The sequence below is a fragment of the Thermochaetoides thermophila genome (assembly GCF_000221225.1).
Source record: "Thermochaetoides thermophila DSM 1495 unplaced genomic scaffold scf7180000011816, whole genome shotgun sequence".
In the NCBI taxonomy this organism is placed as follows: Eukaryota; Fungi; Ascomycota; class Sordariomycetes; order Sordariales; family Chaetomiaceae; genus Thermochaetoides; species Thermochaetoides thermophila.
In genome coordinates, this window is record NW_006383032.1 from 2,135,800 (window position 1) to 2,151,651 (window position 15,852).

At 51.7% G+C, this 15,852-nt stretch overlaps 5 protein-coding genes across 5 annotated transcripts; 3 read left to right on the plus strand and 2 right to left on the minus strand.

Moving 5' to 3' along the window:
- Nucleotides 1-844: 844 nt before the first annotated feature.
- CTHT_0026640 (uncharacterized protein) lies at nt 845-1,419 on the minus strand (the record flags this gene model as incomplete). Its single annotated transcript, XM_006693059.1, has 2 exons — nt 845-1,233; nt 1,332-1,419. The coding sequence occupies 2 exons, from the start codon at nt 1,417-1,419 to the stop codon at nt 845-847; spliced, it is 477 nt and encodes a 158-aa protein (XP_006693122.1).
- A 681-nt stretch (nt 1,420-2,100) lies between these two features.
- On the minus strand, nt 2,101-4,991 carry CTHT_0026650 (uncharacterized protein; the record flags this gene model as incomplete). Its single annotated transcript, XM_006693060.1, has 2 exons — nt 2,101-2,820; nt 2,886-4,991. 2 exons carry the CDS (start codon nt 4,989-4,991, stop codon nt 2,101-2,103), a joined length of 2,826 nt encoding a protein of 941 aa, XP_006693123.1.
- Nucleotides 4,992-7,338: 2,347 nt separating this feature from the next.
- On the plus strand, nt 7,339-9,880 carry CTHT_0026660 (DNA helicase-like protein; the record flags this gene model as incomplete). Its single annotated transcript, XM_006693061.1, has 3 exons — nt 7,339-8,806; nt 8,865-8,982; nt 9,037-9,880. 3 exons carry the CDS (start codon nt 7,339-7,341, stop codon nt 9,878-9,880), a joined length of 2,430 nt encoding a protein of 809 aa, XP_006693124.1.
- Nucleotides 9,881-10,784: 904 nt separating this feature from the next.
- On the plus strand, nt 10,785-13,265 carry CTHT_0026670 (uncharacterized protein; the record flags this gene model as incomplete). Its single annotated transcript, XM_006693062.1, has 2 exons — nt 10,785-10,902; nt 10,990-13,265. The coding sequence occupies 2 exons, from the start codon at nt 10,785-10,787 to the stop codon at nt 13,263-13,265; spliced, it is 2,394 nt and encodes a 797-aa protein (XP_006693125.1).
- Nucleotides 13,266-14,425: 1,160 nt separating this feature from the next.
- On the plus strand, nt 14,426-15,505 carry CTHT_0026680 (uncharacterized protein; the record flags this gene model as incomplete). Its single annotated transcript, XM_006693063.1, has 1 exon — nt 14,426-15,505. One exon carries the CDS (start codon nt 14,426-14,428, stop codon nt 15,503-15,505), a length of 1,080 nt encoding a protein of 359 aa, XP_006693126.1.
- Between the last annotated feature and the right edge of the window lie 347 nt (nt 15,506-15,852).

Consider the following 15,852-nt stretch of genomic DNA (forward strand, 5'->3'; position numbering starts at 1 on the left):
TTTGTGTATGACCGGCTGTGGGTAATATTTTGCTTAAGTACCTGACAGGCCAGACAGCACATGAAATAGTTCAGGCATTGAATAACTATCATTCACGCTCTGCATGCAAAGCATAGGAGGTGAGATTCATGCCCAACAACATCATCAAACCGCCCTGACTGGTTGATTACCCGACACTCCTGCCCGTATATCCCACCAAGTAGCTCCAACCATGAAAGTCGAGATGATAAGCGAGGAGGGACTGCAAAGGAAAAGAACATTATCATCAACATTTTCGTCTCCAGCCCATGACACATGGGGGAGAGAAGAAGATATCATGGCCACGCCATGGCAGATGATCTGAGTTTAATATACATAAATGTACAGGAAGGTTAGGGGCTGAGGTCTGATTGGAAGGGGTAGGAGGAGAGACAGAGGAAGCCAGGTCCATCTGTTCTGTGTGCGTGTCTCTGTTGTTTTGGTGAGACCGCATATGAATGGACATTTCATACAATGTTCGGTCAATCCGAGTGTGATATATGGAGATTTGTATGTGGCCCCTTGACTGGTAGCCGACTTCTCTCTCCCCGTATTGTGTGAGGGGCTCAGTTGCCGAATCAGAAGCTGTTCCAAGAGTCTCTGGGCCAAACCAAAGACGACAGACAGTATGCGAATGGTTTTGCGGGGAATCCCATGCCTCTCCCTACCAAGGAAGAATCCAACACTTCCTGGTTCCATTCACCAAGCACCCATCTCTCCATTTTACCTCGCCGAAACCCGCGATTTTGCAAATTGGTCGCCATCAACAACCCTGCCATCCCCAAACCCCGATCATTGTTCATCACCCATCATTAACGGCTGTTCCTTAGAGAGCAGGCTTTGCCTCGCTCCTCCCCAGCGCAGCATTCACCTGCTCAGCTGTCAAACCACCGCCCTGGCTGCCGGGAGCACCGGCAGTGAGCACCTCACCGCCCAGTTCACGCATACGCTGCTCCTGCTCCATAGCAGCATACTGCTGATCCTCGCCATAGGCGAGCGAGAAAGGCACGCCGACGAGCAGAGCCGTGACAGACACAGTCCAGGCGGCGCGGCCAGCAAAGGACAACGCCTTACGCACTGCTGATGTTGTCTGCTCATACTTGTGGTAGATCCAGCCGCGGTAGGCGGGTGGCACCATATCGCGCAGGGCGTGCAAGCGGTCGGCGAGTGTCTCTTCCGAGGGATCAAAGTTGGACTCGGTGGAGATCTCAGAGTCTGGAGTTAGGACAAACTGGTCAGTTGCTATCCTGACAGGTGTCTCACGGGAGACAGATATGGGGGGCAAAAGATGGGCTGAGCGAGGCGCGACGTACCAGTGTCAGTGTACTCATCATCATCCTCCTCTGGGCCCGGTTGGGGCTGGGTGAAGTGCTCGTCCTCAACCTCAACGAGTTGTACCATATTGGCGAATTAGGAAGGCTCTTGTGCAGGGAGAGTGTGTTATTTGGTTCAGGTGTATGAGTATAGGGCCGCACGTTGTTGGGTCAGCTTTGTCTTAAGGCTAGGGCGGGGTGATTAGGTAGGCAAAGTACGTCGATGGACAAAGGATTTCTGGTCGTGAAAGCCGCCTGCCGGTCAAAACGTCTTTTTTTCGCGGCAAGGGAATGACGGCCTTTTAGACCGCGCTAGTCCAAATTAGGCTTGGCGCTGACCATCTGGAGGGAATGGGTCCACACACTGTCCCTCAGCGGGGTGCTTCAGCCTCTTCAAGTTCACGTGCGTAGCTTTCTCGAGGCACGACATCAATGGTGATCGACCTTTCCATTACCTCTCAAGAGTACCTGGCATGGCTTCATCTTGCATTGAGTATTCTCATCTGGAGATCAGTACTGATATCAAAGACTTCATCGAATCACATATGGCTCCATCTTAGCAAGCATAGTAGCAGCAAAAACAGCAAGCCATCTGGTTATCTCATCTATCTCCAAGCACTCCTCCTCCAAGCAAACATCGCCGCAATTACATGATACCTTATGCAATCAGTACAGCATGCTCATCTAGCTAAACTCCTAGCCACACGCCGTGTTACTGGCCCCAGAACTATATGCCCCTCAAGCCCTTCCTGCATTTGCCAAAGCCCTTTCAGGCCGAATCCTTCCTCTCCTTATTAGGTGCTGCTGCAAACCGAATAGACCTTCTGGAGGGTGGGAGACGGGGAGTATCGTCATCTTCGCTATCCTCTTCGGCTCCATGAGGGCGAAGACCGAGGGCTGCCTCTCTACGGCGTCGTTCTGCCTCTGTCTCGATCTCATGGGCTTCTTCACTCAAGTTCTGCATCCCCTTCAGAGCAGCGAGACGCCGCTTGCGCTCCGCATCTGTTTCGCCTTCCGCTTTTGTTGTGTCAACATCGGGCGTTACTTGTATACATGGCATCGTGGTAGCAGCCGGAGCAGAACTGCTACCAGTCTTTCCTGCAGCTGATCTGCTTGGACTGGCATTTGCTTTTGATTGTGTCATTTGCTGAGCAAGGGCTTTGGCTTGGTTTTTGTCCAGTTTCTTCATTTCATTGAGAAAGTCCTCCTTGGTCAAGCGCTTTCCTATGCCGCCGATGGTGAAGCGGATGTGCTTATCGTCTTCCTCATCCTGTTCATTAGGCAAGCTCTTTTTCTTGCCCCTCTGTGCAACTAATGCTCCTTCGCCTTGACCTGGCTTCTCTGCTGCCCCACCGGCCTTGTCTAGGACCTTCACAAAGATGCCCATTCCCATGTACTTTAGACCTTGTGCAACCAGATCGGATTGCGACTTGTCAGATGGCAAATCATATTTCTTGATGACGTCGCCATCTTCATTCTCAAGGATGATCTGCAGATAGTTCATTAGCCTGAGAATCGAAGAAAGCCAGTGTCCTTCATATGCGGCGGACATACCGTGTTGCCAAACTGGAAGGCCCGTGCCGGCTCGCTTTTTCTGAACATCTTCTCCTTGCCCTTCCTCTTCTCCATCTCAGCTTCACGCCAATTCATTATTCTCCTCTTGAGTGCCTCATAAGTCCAGCCCGACGCACCAGCTTCTGACTTAAGTTTCATCTCAAGGGTTTTAGCATCAGGTCCAGCATTCTCCTGAGTGATGGATGTGATAGACACCACATCACCATCCCGGTTTTCCACCACAACAGTATTTCCTTCCTCATAGACCTCCAGCCTTTCTTCGCGCCCTTGGGCGTCCATGGACACCCGCGTAGTTCCGGAAGTTGAGGCTTGTGCAGGTGTTTCAGCGGCTGATGATCCAGCTTCTGCCGTAGGCATCGACGGCGTCTCTTGCTCCTGTTGCGGCATGTCGGAACTGGCGCGCTGAGATGGCGTAGCTTGGTCTCCCTGAGTTCGTCGTTGGGGAAAGATGGCTGACTGGCTAATAGGCCCTCCTGGGCCAATCCCGTCATCCCACCTCTTCCTTCTCCAGCGGGAGGCTCGCGAGGAAGATCTGCTGTTCCGTCCAGAATGGTCTTCATCTCTTACACGGCGAAGGAAATTGCCAGGGTAGCCAATAGGTGGTAAAGTTCCTGGAGGATACTCGGGCATCTTAAGCTCTTCGCCCTCCAGCTCTGACACGCTCCTGGCCTGAGACCGTGATTGGGATGAGATGCGCGGGAGCCGGCTCATCCAATGGGGGCCATCATCATTGGCCGCAGTATATGACATTGTGACGGTCAGGGTGTTGATGTGTTTGCCTAGAGTGAAGACCGCGACAGAGGAGCCGTGGACGATGATGGAAGACACGACCATAAACGAAACGATCGGCCACACCAGAGTGATGAGTGTGTAGTGCTCGGCAGTGGGCGCTGGTAATTGGTCGAGGGGCACCGGGTCTTCCGATTCTAACTCTGCGCGTGCCAACATGGCGACGAAGATAGCGCCGACTCCGATGGGGCCAAAGTGGCCAGCAAAGAGAGCTTCACGCCAGGTTTTGATATCTGGAATTAAGGGCTTTAGTGCCATCATGATAGGGATACGGCGAAAGAGAATGACAAGAATGGCGAGCACAGAGAGCCTCCAGGCCTGCAAGCCAATAGTGCTGTCGTTGAATGAGCCCCACGGGATAATAGTCCCAAGGTACACGAAGTAGGCCAGGTTGAGCAGCAGGTCGATGACGTTGGAGACGTGAGACTCCTCTGTTTTCTGCGTGAACCAACCATCGTTTGAGAAGCCAACTCCGGCGGCAAATCCAACAAGGAGATCGTCGACTCCTAAGATGCTTCCAGATCCGGCGCAGAAAAGTGCCAGGGTGAAGTAGAAGACGAGAAAACTCTCCCTATCGATCATGTCGTGCTTCTCAGCAAACTTGATGCCATGCCGAGCTAGATAGCCGACGATAAATCCATATACACAACCGAACAAGCACTCGTACAGGATGGTGTACACGATCCAGTGGAATGAGACCTCTTTGGCGCTCTGTTTGTCGTGGATGAGATACAGAGCAAGGTAGATGAAGGGGAATGCCATGCCATCGTTGCAGCCAGATTCTGCCGAGAGAAGGTCGCGCAAATGTTTGGGTACTCGCTTCGCAAACTTGCCCTTGCCAACAACAGATGAGGCCAGTACTGGATCAGTGGCAGTGACACATGCAGCCACAACCAAGCTCTCGAGGAAGTTCAGGGGCTTGATCAGCCACCAAATAAGAAGACTAGTAATCAGCCAACCCCATGTCATGACCGGGACGAGCAGAAAGAAGACCGATCTCCAATGCTTCTCCATATAGTACTTGGGAAGCTCAACACCGACGGCGAAACATTGCACAACCAACACGATACGAGAGAATTCAATGGTAATGATGTCGACACCGCCCCACGAGGCCGGGTTGATGAGGTTAGCAGCATGAGGGCCGAAAATCACACCACATATGGTCGCAACCGTGGCTTCACCAATATACATGCGCTCCTTGAAGATGGAGGAGCAGAGCATGAACAAGGAGGTGAAGCCCCCGAGGATGATGTAGACCAGATGTGGCCCAGTGATGGAGAGTTTGTCCCAAGCCATATTCTAGTGCCCGGCGGCGTGCTCAGGGTGCCCACGGGAGGGCCGGAGGAGATTTCCGTGATGATTGGAGCAGTTGGTTATGGGGGTGTCGGATGTCGGCTTCTAGGAGCTGTATGATTGGACCAGGGATTCCAGTCAAAAGAATAGGAAGCCTTGGGGTCCTGAGTAATGTAAGGGGGATTAATGTCGTTGAATGATATAAAGGTAATTATAAGCGGCTCCTGGATGTCTCACTTCTCAACCGGTCAGTCTTCAATCAGTTCTAATATTACTGACCAGGGACGAATCGCAAACCATACAACAATGGATTTAAGGAAACGCGTTGGTCCTAAACATGGCCTCGGCGGCAAAGTGGACAGGATGACAAAGTGGGAACACGTGGAGTCGCGGTTGAGGTGGGTTCCCAGTTGAGCGGTTCGCAAACGCCAATGAACCCTGGGACCAACCACTAAGAAGTCGTTTCAATGGGCAAGGCTGGAGTCTGGAGTGCTGGGTAAGGAAACGGAGCTAGCGACGAGTCCAAAGAAACGCGTGGGCCCGGTCACTTGAGCCTCGTGAACTCTGGCACAGGGGAGGAAGGAATGATATACCTGCCTAGGTAGGTAAGCATCAATAGCGATAAGGGCTCAAGACTGTTGAGATATCGTGACAGCCTGTGGAAGGAGCGAGGAGAGAAGCTTGTTCAAACAGCTCGATCGTAATTGAAAAGGCATCGGGCTGGGCCGGCAGAGATGCCAGGAGGTTGGACAGACGGACAACAGGTTTGATAATAAGGTAAATTATTGGAATGTCAACGAGACTTTATACTGCCATGATCTTCAGCCCCCTGGTTCATTTTTGGACACTGTGTAGGTAAACACTCATTCTAAACACGCTAGCTCTGGCACTGCGAGCAACGTGTAGTGCATGACACTACTTTGTTGGTGGAAGTGATCAACACAGTTGCAGAAGCTGTGGGTCTTCACTGAGCCTCGGAAAGCACATTCACAATCCGCTGTTTGATTTGTCGGTGGCACATATGCCATGCCAACAAGAAAATTCGGAGAGATTTTAAAGATGTCAAGAGTACACTGAAACGGAAAGTTATAGTTGCATGTCATCAGTCTTATGACCGAGGACAGGTGCCCAATATTTATGTTATAGCTACCTGCTTAGGTACCCAGGTAACAAGAACAATCCGGATTAGGAGTCCAAGTAGAAGCAGAGTTATTCTTGCAGGGCCATCCTAGTCTTTTAAATGCAACACCATCAAATGGACATGAACCTTCGAGCCCTACTTCCACAGCAGAGGGAAGATAGCTGTCCTCCTGTACGTGCCCAAAAATTAGCCATTGGAATTGCGTATGCCAGGCAACTGACCACTGCTAGCATTAGGCAAGTTATACGTATATGTATGCTGATGGGCAGACTCAATCTTCAAGCTCATGACGTCTGCCGTGATGCATCAAGACCCTGCCAAGCTCTGCCCAGAGATGCCGAGAAGTCAATTGACGAATCCTCTTCGGTTTCCACAGTCTTGGGTTGAGTTAAGCTTTGTGACAGAGATGATCTGCCGAGTGCCAGGTCTTGCTCTCAGATTGTTTCAAGCACATCTCCTTGTCTACAGTCGATGTGCCTTGGATGAGCTGGGGGCAGTTTGATGGCCGAACAACCTGCACTGCAGTAGTGAAAAAATGTTCGGTATGTGGCATTCTGCCCTTCCAAAATGAGTGTTGTGCGTTTGGCCCGTGTCTCACGTAAGCACATTTTCACAGCAGGACATCCAACCAAGCAACAATCATGGTATGCTGCAATAGATAAGTAGACATTCACTGGAAACCATGGTAATATATGCGATTAAATACTAAGAGCTTGCATAATTGAGGAAGATGCCTGGTTTTGATCCTTTGTCATAGCGCAAAGCCCGTATCAATCCGTAGGGCCTAGCAGTTGATGGTTAGAATAAGGGTTAGGGTTGCTATCTGCTACCCAGTGCGTTTTGAAGGGCCGTCGTGTTGTTCAGTGCACGGGCTCCCCGCATTTAAGGAGTATTCTTGCAAACGCGGTTTTCTCAGCTCGACGCGACGGAGCCCAACTTTGGAATGGAAGTTCGCTTCTCTGGACAATTCCTTCCCCCACTTACCATCAGCAGCGCTCTTCGACAGCCAGTTTGTCTCGCTGGCCACAACTCTGCATGACTGAACTCTCCAGTCAAGTTCTCCGTCGAGCAAGCCTCTCCCTCGGCCGGAACTTATATCCTCTGCTCCGTGCAAGCCGCTTGACTGTCCACACTCTTGGGGTGAGACACTCTGCTGAACCTCGTGCAATGTTAGGTCGGGCTATTGAAGCTGGAAGGGCCGCTGCCGCCATGCAGCAGTCGCGAAAACCGACTGGAGGAAAACCCTCTTCGTTTCCATCAAACGGCCAATCTACCGGATCACAGACCAAAACCCAGAGCAATATCAGTACCATGTTCAACAAGCCTCACCTAGCCAATTCATCCAAAGCCACTCCTGCAGCACCAGCAAAGACGGCCCTTCAGCATCGGTCTCCCAATATTATTAACAGCAACCCCCCGCGGTTTTTCCCTAAGGGCCAGGGCCTTGCATCGTTGTACAAACAGTCCGATTCTTTTAAGGAGGAGGAGGCACCCGAAGCAACTGAAGCCACAAAGGGCGGCGCTGCTCAGCCATCGGCGCCGAGTGTGAGTGAGCTCGCTGCTGCAGTGCAGTTCTCAATTGAGGACCTCAGCGATGACGAAAGCCTGGCTTTGGAGTTTCAGGCTCCCTCTGCCTTGCCCTCTCGCCCTCAACAAGAACCGGGATCTAGCAAGATTGAACAGAACGAGCCCCCTCCGGCTAGCAACACGAGTGTCATCTCTTGGTCGCAATCTTCACCTTCCCATTACCGACCCCCTCCTCGACCTTCTGAGCTTATGGCAGAGCAGCTGCAACCTGCTGCTAAACGACCGTCACCAGACAACGAGGCACAGGAGTCTGTGCCTATCAAGAAAAAGCGACAATTGCCCCCGAATTGGGATCGGCAACCTGCAGATCAGGACTTAAAGGAGGTTCAAAGTACACTCCCAACATCGACTCCAGTGAAGACAAATCCTCCGTTATGGAATACGACGGAGAGTGCTGTTAAAGCTCAAAAGAAGCAGCTAAAGACGCAACAGCAGCAGAAAGAGTCCATCAAGTTTGAGGCAACACTTGGGGACATGCATCAGGCGATGAAATCACACGTATCTAAGTCTGCACCCATTGTCTTGAGCGATGAGCAGAAATACATTAAGAGCCTTGTCGTCGAGCAGGGACAAAGTGTCTTCTTCACAGGTCCTGCTGGTACTGGCAAGTCAGTTTTGATGCGAGCCATTATCCAGGATCTGAAAAAGAAGTACATTCGCGATCCGGAACGGGTGGCTATTACGGCTTCCACCGGTCTGGCTGCGTGCAACATTGGTGGCATGACCCTTCATAGTTTTGCTGGTATCGGTCTCGGGAAGGAAGATGTTAACACTCTTGTGAAGAAGATTCGGCGCAACCCAAAAGCGAAGAATCGGTGGCTGAAGACTAAAGTTCTCATCATTGATGAGATTTCTATGGTGGATGCTGAGCTGTTTGACAAGCTGTCGCAGATCGGCAGGATTATCCGTAACAATGGCCGTCCATGGGGCGGCATTCAGTTGGTCATCACTGGCGACTTTTTCCAGCTTCCACCAGTACCGGAGAGTGGCAAGACAAGGGAGGCAAAGTTTGCCTTTGAGGCAGCAACTTGGAACATGTCGATTGATCATACCATCGCCTTGACCGAAGTCTTCCGGCAGAAGGATCCTGGTATGCTTTCCGATTGCTTACGCTCAAGTCATTTGTGCAGTATGCTAATGCAGTTAAGAATTCGCCGAGATGCTCAACGAGATGCGTCTTGGCAAGATAAGTGACAAGACCGTTCGCAATTTTCAGGCTCTCAGCAGGCCGCTGCACTTTGACGATGGCCTTGAGGTTACCGAACTGTGTGTCTCCATCTCTCGTCCTTTGAAGTTATAGACTAACCTATATACCATCAGGTTTCCTACAAGACAGGAGGTTGACAGTTCCAACCAGAAGCGCCTCCAAGCCCTTGCTGGTAAAACATATCGATATGACAGTGTTGACACAGGCAGCGATCCAGTTCTTCGCGACAAGCTGCTTGCCAATATGATGGCACCACCAACAATTGAGCTGAAGAAAGGTGCCCAGGTCATGCTCATCAAAAATATGGACGACACCCTTGTCAACGGGTCTTTGGGAACAGTGATTGATTTTATGACCGAGTCAACTTTCGAGATCCGAGGCGGAGCCGACGATTCCGATGTTGAGTCCGATGCAAAGAGGCGTATCCGCTCTTTTGCTAATGCCTTGTCAAATAAAGAGGCTAATAAGGAGTATCCATTGGTACGCTTCCATGCTGTTGACGGCACACAGCGCAACATCCTCTGCGTCCCGGAGGATTGGAAGGTGGAATTGCCAACCGGTGAGGTGCAAGCAGCACGTAAGCAGCTCCCCCTGATCTTGGCGTGGGCGCTCTCCATCCACAAAGCACAAGGTCAAACCCTTGAGCGTGTCAAGGTCGACTTGGGGAAAGTATTTGAAAAGGGCCAAGCCTATGTCGCGCTCAGCCGTGCTACATCGCAAAAGGGACTGCAGGTACTGAACTTCCAGAAGTCCAAAGTCATGGCTCACCCACGTGTCATTCAGTTTTACAATAAACTGAGTACAGCCGAGTCGGTGATGAAGAAGAAGGCCGCTGGCTCGATAACAAGTTATACGATCAGGCGGCCTGGAGACCCAAGGGCTCTGCCGCCGACGAGGCCACAGGACGAGAGATATGACGATGAGCAGAATGAAGAGGCCCGAATTGCCTATGGCTAAGGGTTTACAGCTCAGGAGAGCCAATAAGACACTTGGAGGCAAGGAAAGGGATTGGCGTGCATATGGTATTATGGCGGACTTTGGTACCTTCTTGGGCAAGGGTATGGTTTGCGTCTTGTGCTGTGGAATTAGTGGACTTAGCGGGAAATGCATGTTATTTCGGGCTCGGAACGTTTTCCAGGAGATGTATCTTAAATCCAGGCAGCGTCTACAGAGACAAGTGAGTTACAATCAGGACAGGGACAAAAGTGTCTCGAGATGTCAGTAAATAAACACATTCAATAAGCAGCAGCAGTATGATACGAGACAAATACTGTCCAAACAATCGTGAATTTACCAGGGCTGGTACGAAGTGTGCACCAAAATCTTAGATATTGAGGTTGCTTACTCTGTTCATCACCAATGAATTTCACAGCAGTATGCTATTTGATGCCCAGCGTACACCACTCTGTCTGAATATGTATAAAGCCCAAAATCACAGCGACCATTTTCATAGTTTTACGAAAAACGCCGTTAATGTTACATCGAAGAGTACATGCCCCGCTCGAACGACCCTGCACCACGCATGTAACCGGGGTTTGCAGCTTTAGGGGGCTCCTATCGATAAGCAAAAGATCAGGATCGAAGGAACCTGGAAGTTGCGAAACATGGTCGACCTTCAGACATCAAAGGAAAGCGAGCGCGAACTTTCCCACATTTTGTCGGTCTGAACGCACGTTGCTTTGCGCAACGCATCTAAGACCAGCACTGCCGGCTCTCGCCATCCAACTTTTTGAAAAAGACCCGATCTGACCGAGCAGTTCGCCGTCTCGTGCTCCAACTGCAGCCCATATATTCTTCCTTACCCAGCGCAGCGCCGCTCAGGGCTTCCTGTTCCTGAGCGCCACCCCTCGATTCGCCCGCCATGGCTGCGGAATTCATCGGCCTGCAGATGCTGGTGACCCTTAAGGGCAACCCTCCTCTGCGTCTTAAGGGAACTGTCAGCGCTGTTGAGGCCGGTACTGGGTTGACTCTAAGCAACGGTGAGTCTTATCCTATCTCGAATCGGCATGCATCTCCTCGAAGGAAGTATTTCGTCCCGGTACTGACACACCCTCGCTATCCCACAGTCTGGTATCTCAATACAAACGAGTGGAAACCCCGCGTTTCGATTCCCTCGACTGATATCGTCGATCTTTCCGAAGTTACCAGCACACCCGCGCCGAATGCTGTTGCAACAGCAACACAGCCCGTGGCTCCTGTTGCGCCGCCGGTTGCGCCCCTCCCTATCCCGCAAGCGCCAGCAAAACCTGCCTTCGTGGACCCTGCCATTGTGGCTGTAGGAAAACCGGGCCCGTCTGCCACTTTGTCTCGCGTCCCCAGCATCCCACTGCCTACTACCAGCGAGAAACGGGATCCCGAGCCCGCCATGCCGAATCTGGCACCAGTACCAAATGCGAATCGCGAGGTCACTCCAACCGTAGCAACAGTCGCCGAATCAATCAAAGCGCTCAACATCGGAGAGCGCGGTGCGACAGCTGAGGCAGCCCAGGACAAAGAAGGCCCCGAAACTGTTCTTGAGTACGGAGATGTAGCAGGCCAGAAGAAGAAGCGGCGGCAGCGGAGGCAGGTCAGCTCGCGAGGTGTGTCGCATGAAGATTACCAGGCATCTCCGGACACTTCTACAAAAATGGTCGGTCGTGGAAAGGGCTGGAGACAGACCCCAATATTGCAGGATACCTCATCCTTCCAGCCGTTCAGCTCGTTGAAACGGAGAGCAAGGGGCAGGCACACCATTGATAATGGCTGGGCCTCCGAGGATGTCACTGACGTCCAGGAGATGGGCGATTTTGACTTCGAGGGCAGCTTGGCCAAGTTTGACAAGAAGAACCTGTTTGAGCAGCTGAGGAAAAATGATCAAATTGACGAGGCTGATCGGTTGGTTGGTTACAACCGGCGACCGCGTCCCAAGCCCGGAACAGCCGGTGGAAAGAACCTTCACTATACAGAGAATGTGCTTGATATGCCGTCGACGATTCTTAAGCCCCCCAAGGATCGACCAGCGTCGAAGGAGACACCCAATGACTTCTGGAATAGCGAGGCAGATGACGGGGTTGTACACAGCAGCGACCGCTTGATTTCACGGGATTTGGGCATGAGCAGCAGGCAAAGCTCACGCCGAGGAGGTGATAAAGCTGGCTCAAATCGTCGATCGCAGTCGCGCAAGACCGGAGGAGGGACAGGGTCGGGCCCGAGCAGAGTCAACTCCAGTGTGAGCCAGATGCGCACCCAGTCCCTGAAGGGAAGCCGGCCAAGCAGCCGACTTTCGTCTCGTACCACGACCGCTGACAAGAGGAAGCAACTGTCGACGTCGGCTTCTCCACAGGGTCTTTACGTATTGCCGTCTAACCGGCGCATCGAGACGGTCTCAGCACTGCAGATGTTCAACCTCGAAAATATCGCACATAATGAAATCGGATTGACGGAGGAGATGATGACAGAAAATGCGGGCCGTGGCATCGCTGAGGTTACACTTACGGCGCTGTCCGACCCGGCCATCAAGGTCCGACATGCCGGTGCTGTCGATCCCATGACTGGCAATCCTCCTCCGCAGACAGTTGTCGTGCTGGCTGGTAACAATAAATCCGGCTCACGAGCCATCGCCGCCGCCCGACATCTCCGTAACAAGGGTATCAACGTGCTTGTGTGCGTGGTCGGATTAGAACGTGGCGACCGCGACTTGCTTGAAGATGTACAGCAACAGGTGCGATTATACCGCAACCTGGGCGGGCGTGTCTTCACCAAGACCGACTTCTTCGAGCACTTGCGCAAGATGAGCATTCCCATTTTAACTATCGATACACCACGTAGTATGTCACTGAGCAATTTGACCAATCCGGCACCGGTGATGCTCATCATCGATGCGCTCCTGGGGCTGGCCATCTCGTTTGAGGAACTGCGCAACGGTGACCAGGCCACGGTGTACGAGCTTATTGAATGGGCTAATCGCAACGAGGCCTTCGTCCTCGCCGTTGACGTGCCTTCAGGCATCGATCCAACCTCAGGTAGGGTCTCAGTGGTCGACGGCAACAAGCTGTATGTCAAGCCACGCTATGTGGTGGCAGTCGGTGCTCCCAAGCGCGGCCTGCTCCAGGCCATCATTGCGGCAGAAGAGAATGGTGATGTTGACGATGATGGCGACCAGGTCGCCGCGACGGCCATCTCGGACGACGCTGCGGCTGAGTGGAAGCTCTATCTCGTTGATATGGGTCTGGGCCAGGCTGTGTGGAAGAAGGCCGGCACTAAGATGAGGAAGGGCGTGGATTTTGGAGACAAGTGGGTGCTGGAGATGAAGTACAAAGGTATCACGACTGAAGAAGAGGAGGAAGAAGAGGAGCTTGAGTAAGCTCTCTGTCCTCTTATCATTGCTCATATATATATTCATGGACTTTTTGTAATCAGAATCCGAGCTGAACCAGTGGATTGGCTCCCAATATCTGTGGGGTTCACAGTATGTAGCATCACCGGGAGCGTTGACCATATAGGGGTGGTTCTGGGTATTTTTTTTTTTTTATTTTTGGTGGCTTATTGATATATACATGGCGTTGAAAAGGTTCAGGGCGGACTTTTCCCTTGTCGCAACTTGCATTGGCTCTCACGGGCCAGGGAGGAGTATACTACGTGCAGGGGTTACTGGGCTGAGATTGCGTCGGTTATCTGAGGAAAAGTTGGCTTGGTTCTTTTCCCTAGGGTTAATGACTTAACTGCGAGATGTCCAGGTTTACCGATGGCAGAGAATAGAGAGAGAAAAGGTTTTGAACGTTATCAGCTGCATATCAAGCCGTCCTCCGTCCAGTCTTCCTTATGCCACTGTATTGACCTCAACCAGTTGCCTGTCAAGGGTGGAGATTTTTATAAGTGTCTAAGCTATTGTTCACGGCGGGATACATGGATTCATGTCGGCCAGCCTTAAAGGATAAGGCCGAGTATGGATTTCCTAGCGTTTTGTTGGTCAGTTCTGTGCTCGGTTCTGCCTGCATGCTTTCTCATTGCCACATTGTGCAGCCCTTAGTCACGTCTTTCCGATCTTGCTCATCCGGCCTTGGAAAAGCTCAGCCAACTCAATCCTCTGCTTCATCGCAAGGTACATCGTCATATCAGCCACTGTGAAACCAAGTAGCTGCCATTTGAGACCCGAGTACCGATTGGGCTCACCAAGATTAGATGCAGTGGCTTTGCGTGTTATGTCTTCCGCAGGGCTGACTCTGACGGCCCGAGTCAAGGTCCGGGGACTCGACGGCAACCAATGGCGTTGGTACCACTTGTGTTTGATAGAGCTCTGCTATCCGCTAGAAGTTGAAATCGAGACATAAAATGCATGCGCTGTTCTCTCACAGAGTCGATTCCATGAGCCCGGAGATTTGCAATTTCACCTCATCAATTGCATTATAGGTCAACAGCTCTACTTCGCTTCAAAGTTTACACTCACCACCGCAGTGGCAAGGTGGGGTCCGCTCACAATGCATACGTGACAACCGATAACATCAACCTGGAGCTACAACAGCCATGGCAAGTTTCGCAACACCCCTCCGCCAATCCTCGCGGTCAGAAATCCTCGAATGGCGATTTCCTAAACCCTTCAGCCACATCACACTGACGGGCAGGTCTCGCGCCGCTTGGCATACCTCCTTCGTGATCCCCCAGCTCAACCTCTTGCTCGACGCCGGCCTATGCGTCAACAACCTGCGTCCTAAGCACATCTTTCTAACCCATGGGCATAGCGACCATACATTGCTTACTCCAGCATTTGTTAAGCGGGAGGACCCTCCAGATATCTTTTGTCCTGCTGAGATGAAGCAAGTATTAGACAACTTTATCAATGCCAATACGGTTCTTAATCTCGGCGGGCTTTGGACACTAGGCGATCTCGAGACAGATCTTTCCTCGTCGGATCTTGAGTCTACGAATTCTTCTGATTCCAGCGGTAGTGGAAATGGTCCCGGAGATGGTCTTCTCAGAACACACATCACACACCCCCTAGTGCCCTCGCAAACCGTCACCCTCCGGCGACTGGTCGGCGGCTCGGGCAACTCTGCCAAACCTTCCTGGACAGCAACCGCCTTTGCATGCGATCATACAGTTCCCTGCCTAGGCTATGTCTTCCACCAAATCACGTACAAACTCAAGCCCGAGTACCGATCTCTCTCGCCAGCCGAGCTACGCACCCTGCGGCAGAGCATAGGGTCAGATATTACACAGCCTGTGGCCACGCCCGTATTTGCCTTCCTGGGGGACACGACAGCATTGACGCTGGATCAAAATCCGGAGGTGCAGAAATGGCTGGAGGAAGGACTCAAAGTAGTGATCACAGAGTGCAGTTTCCTAAGGGAAGAGCATCGCGCGCAAGCGGAAAAGACGAAGCACACTTTGTGGGCGGACCTGGAGCCGATCATCAGGCGGTGGCCTAATACGACTTTCATTCTGATGCACTTTAGCTTGAGGTACACGGATGAGGAGATCAGGACATTCTTTAAGGAGTTGGGGGATAAAGTGCCGTCAAATGTGGTGGTGTGGATAGATGGCGAAGGGGATGATGAGCCTGGGTTAAACGGAGGGTCGGGAGGGAGGAGTAAAGGGAAGAAGTGATGCTAGTTCAATTACTGTCGTATAGTCTGGTAATATATGCCATGACGGAAAGGCTTTGGGTAGGCGTTTAAGGATATATGGATAACTAAACTTTCTTCGAGAATCAAGTATTTCTGGGATCCTATCCATTTATGGTGGAATGACACAACCCGGTTTACATTCACCTAGGTTCATCCTAATTCAAAGTGCATAACAGCACGATGACTGGAACTCCCTTGCTATCAAAAGTCAGAATCCTCGCTGCCACACGGAAACTAGTCTACCATGACTAGGTATCTCAAAGATCCCTCTCTATTGACTCAAATTTCCCATTCGCCAGCCGTACTGACACTGCAAAATCACAAGAA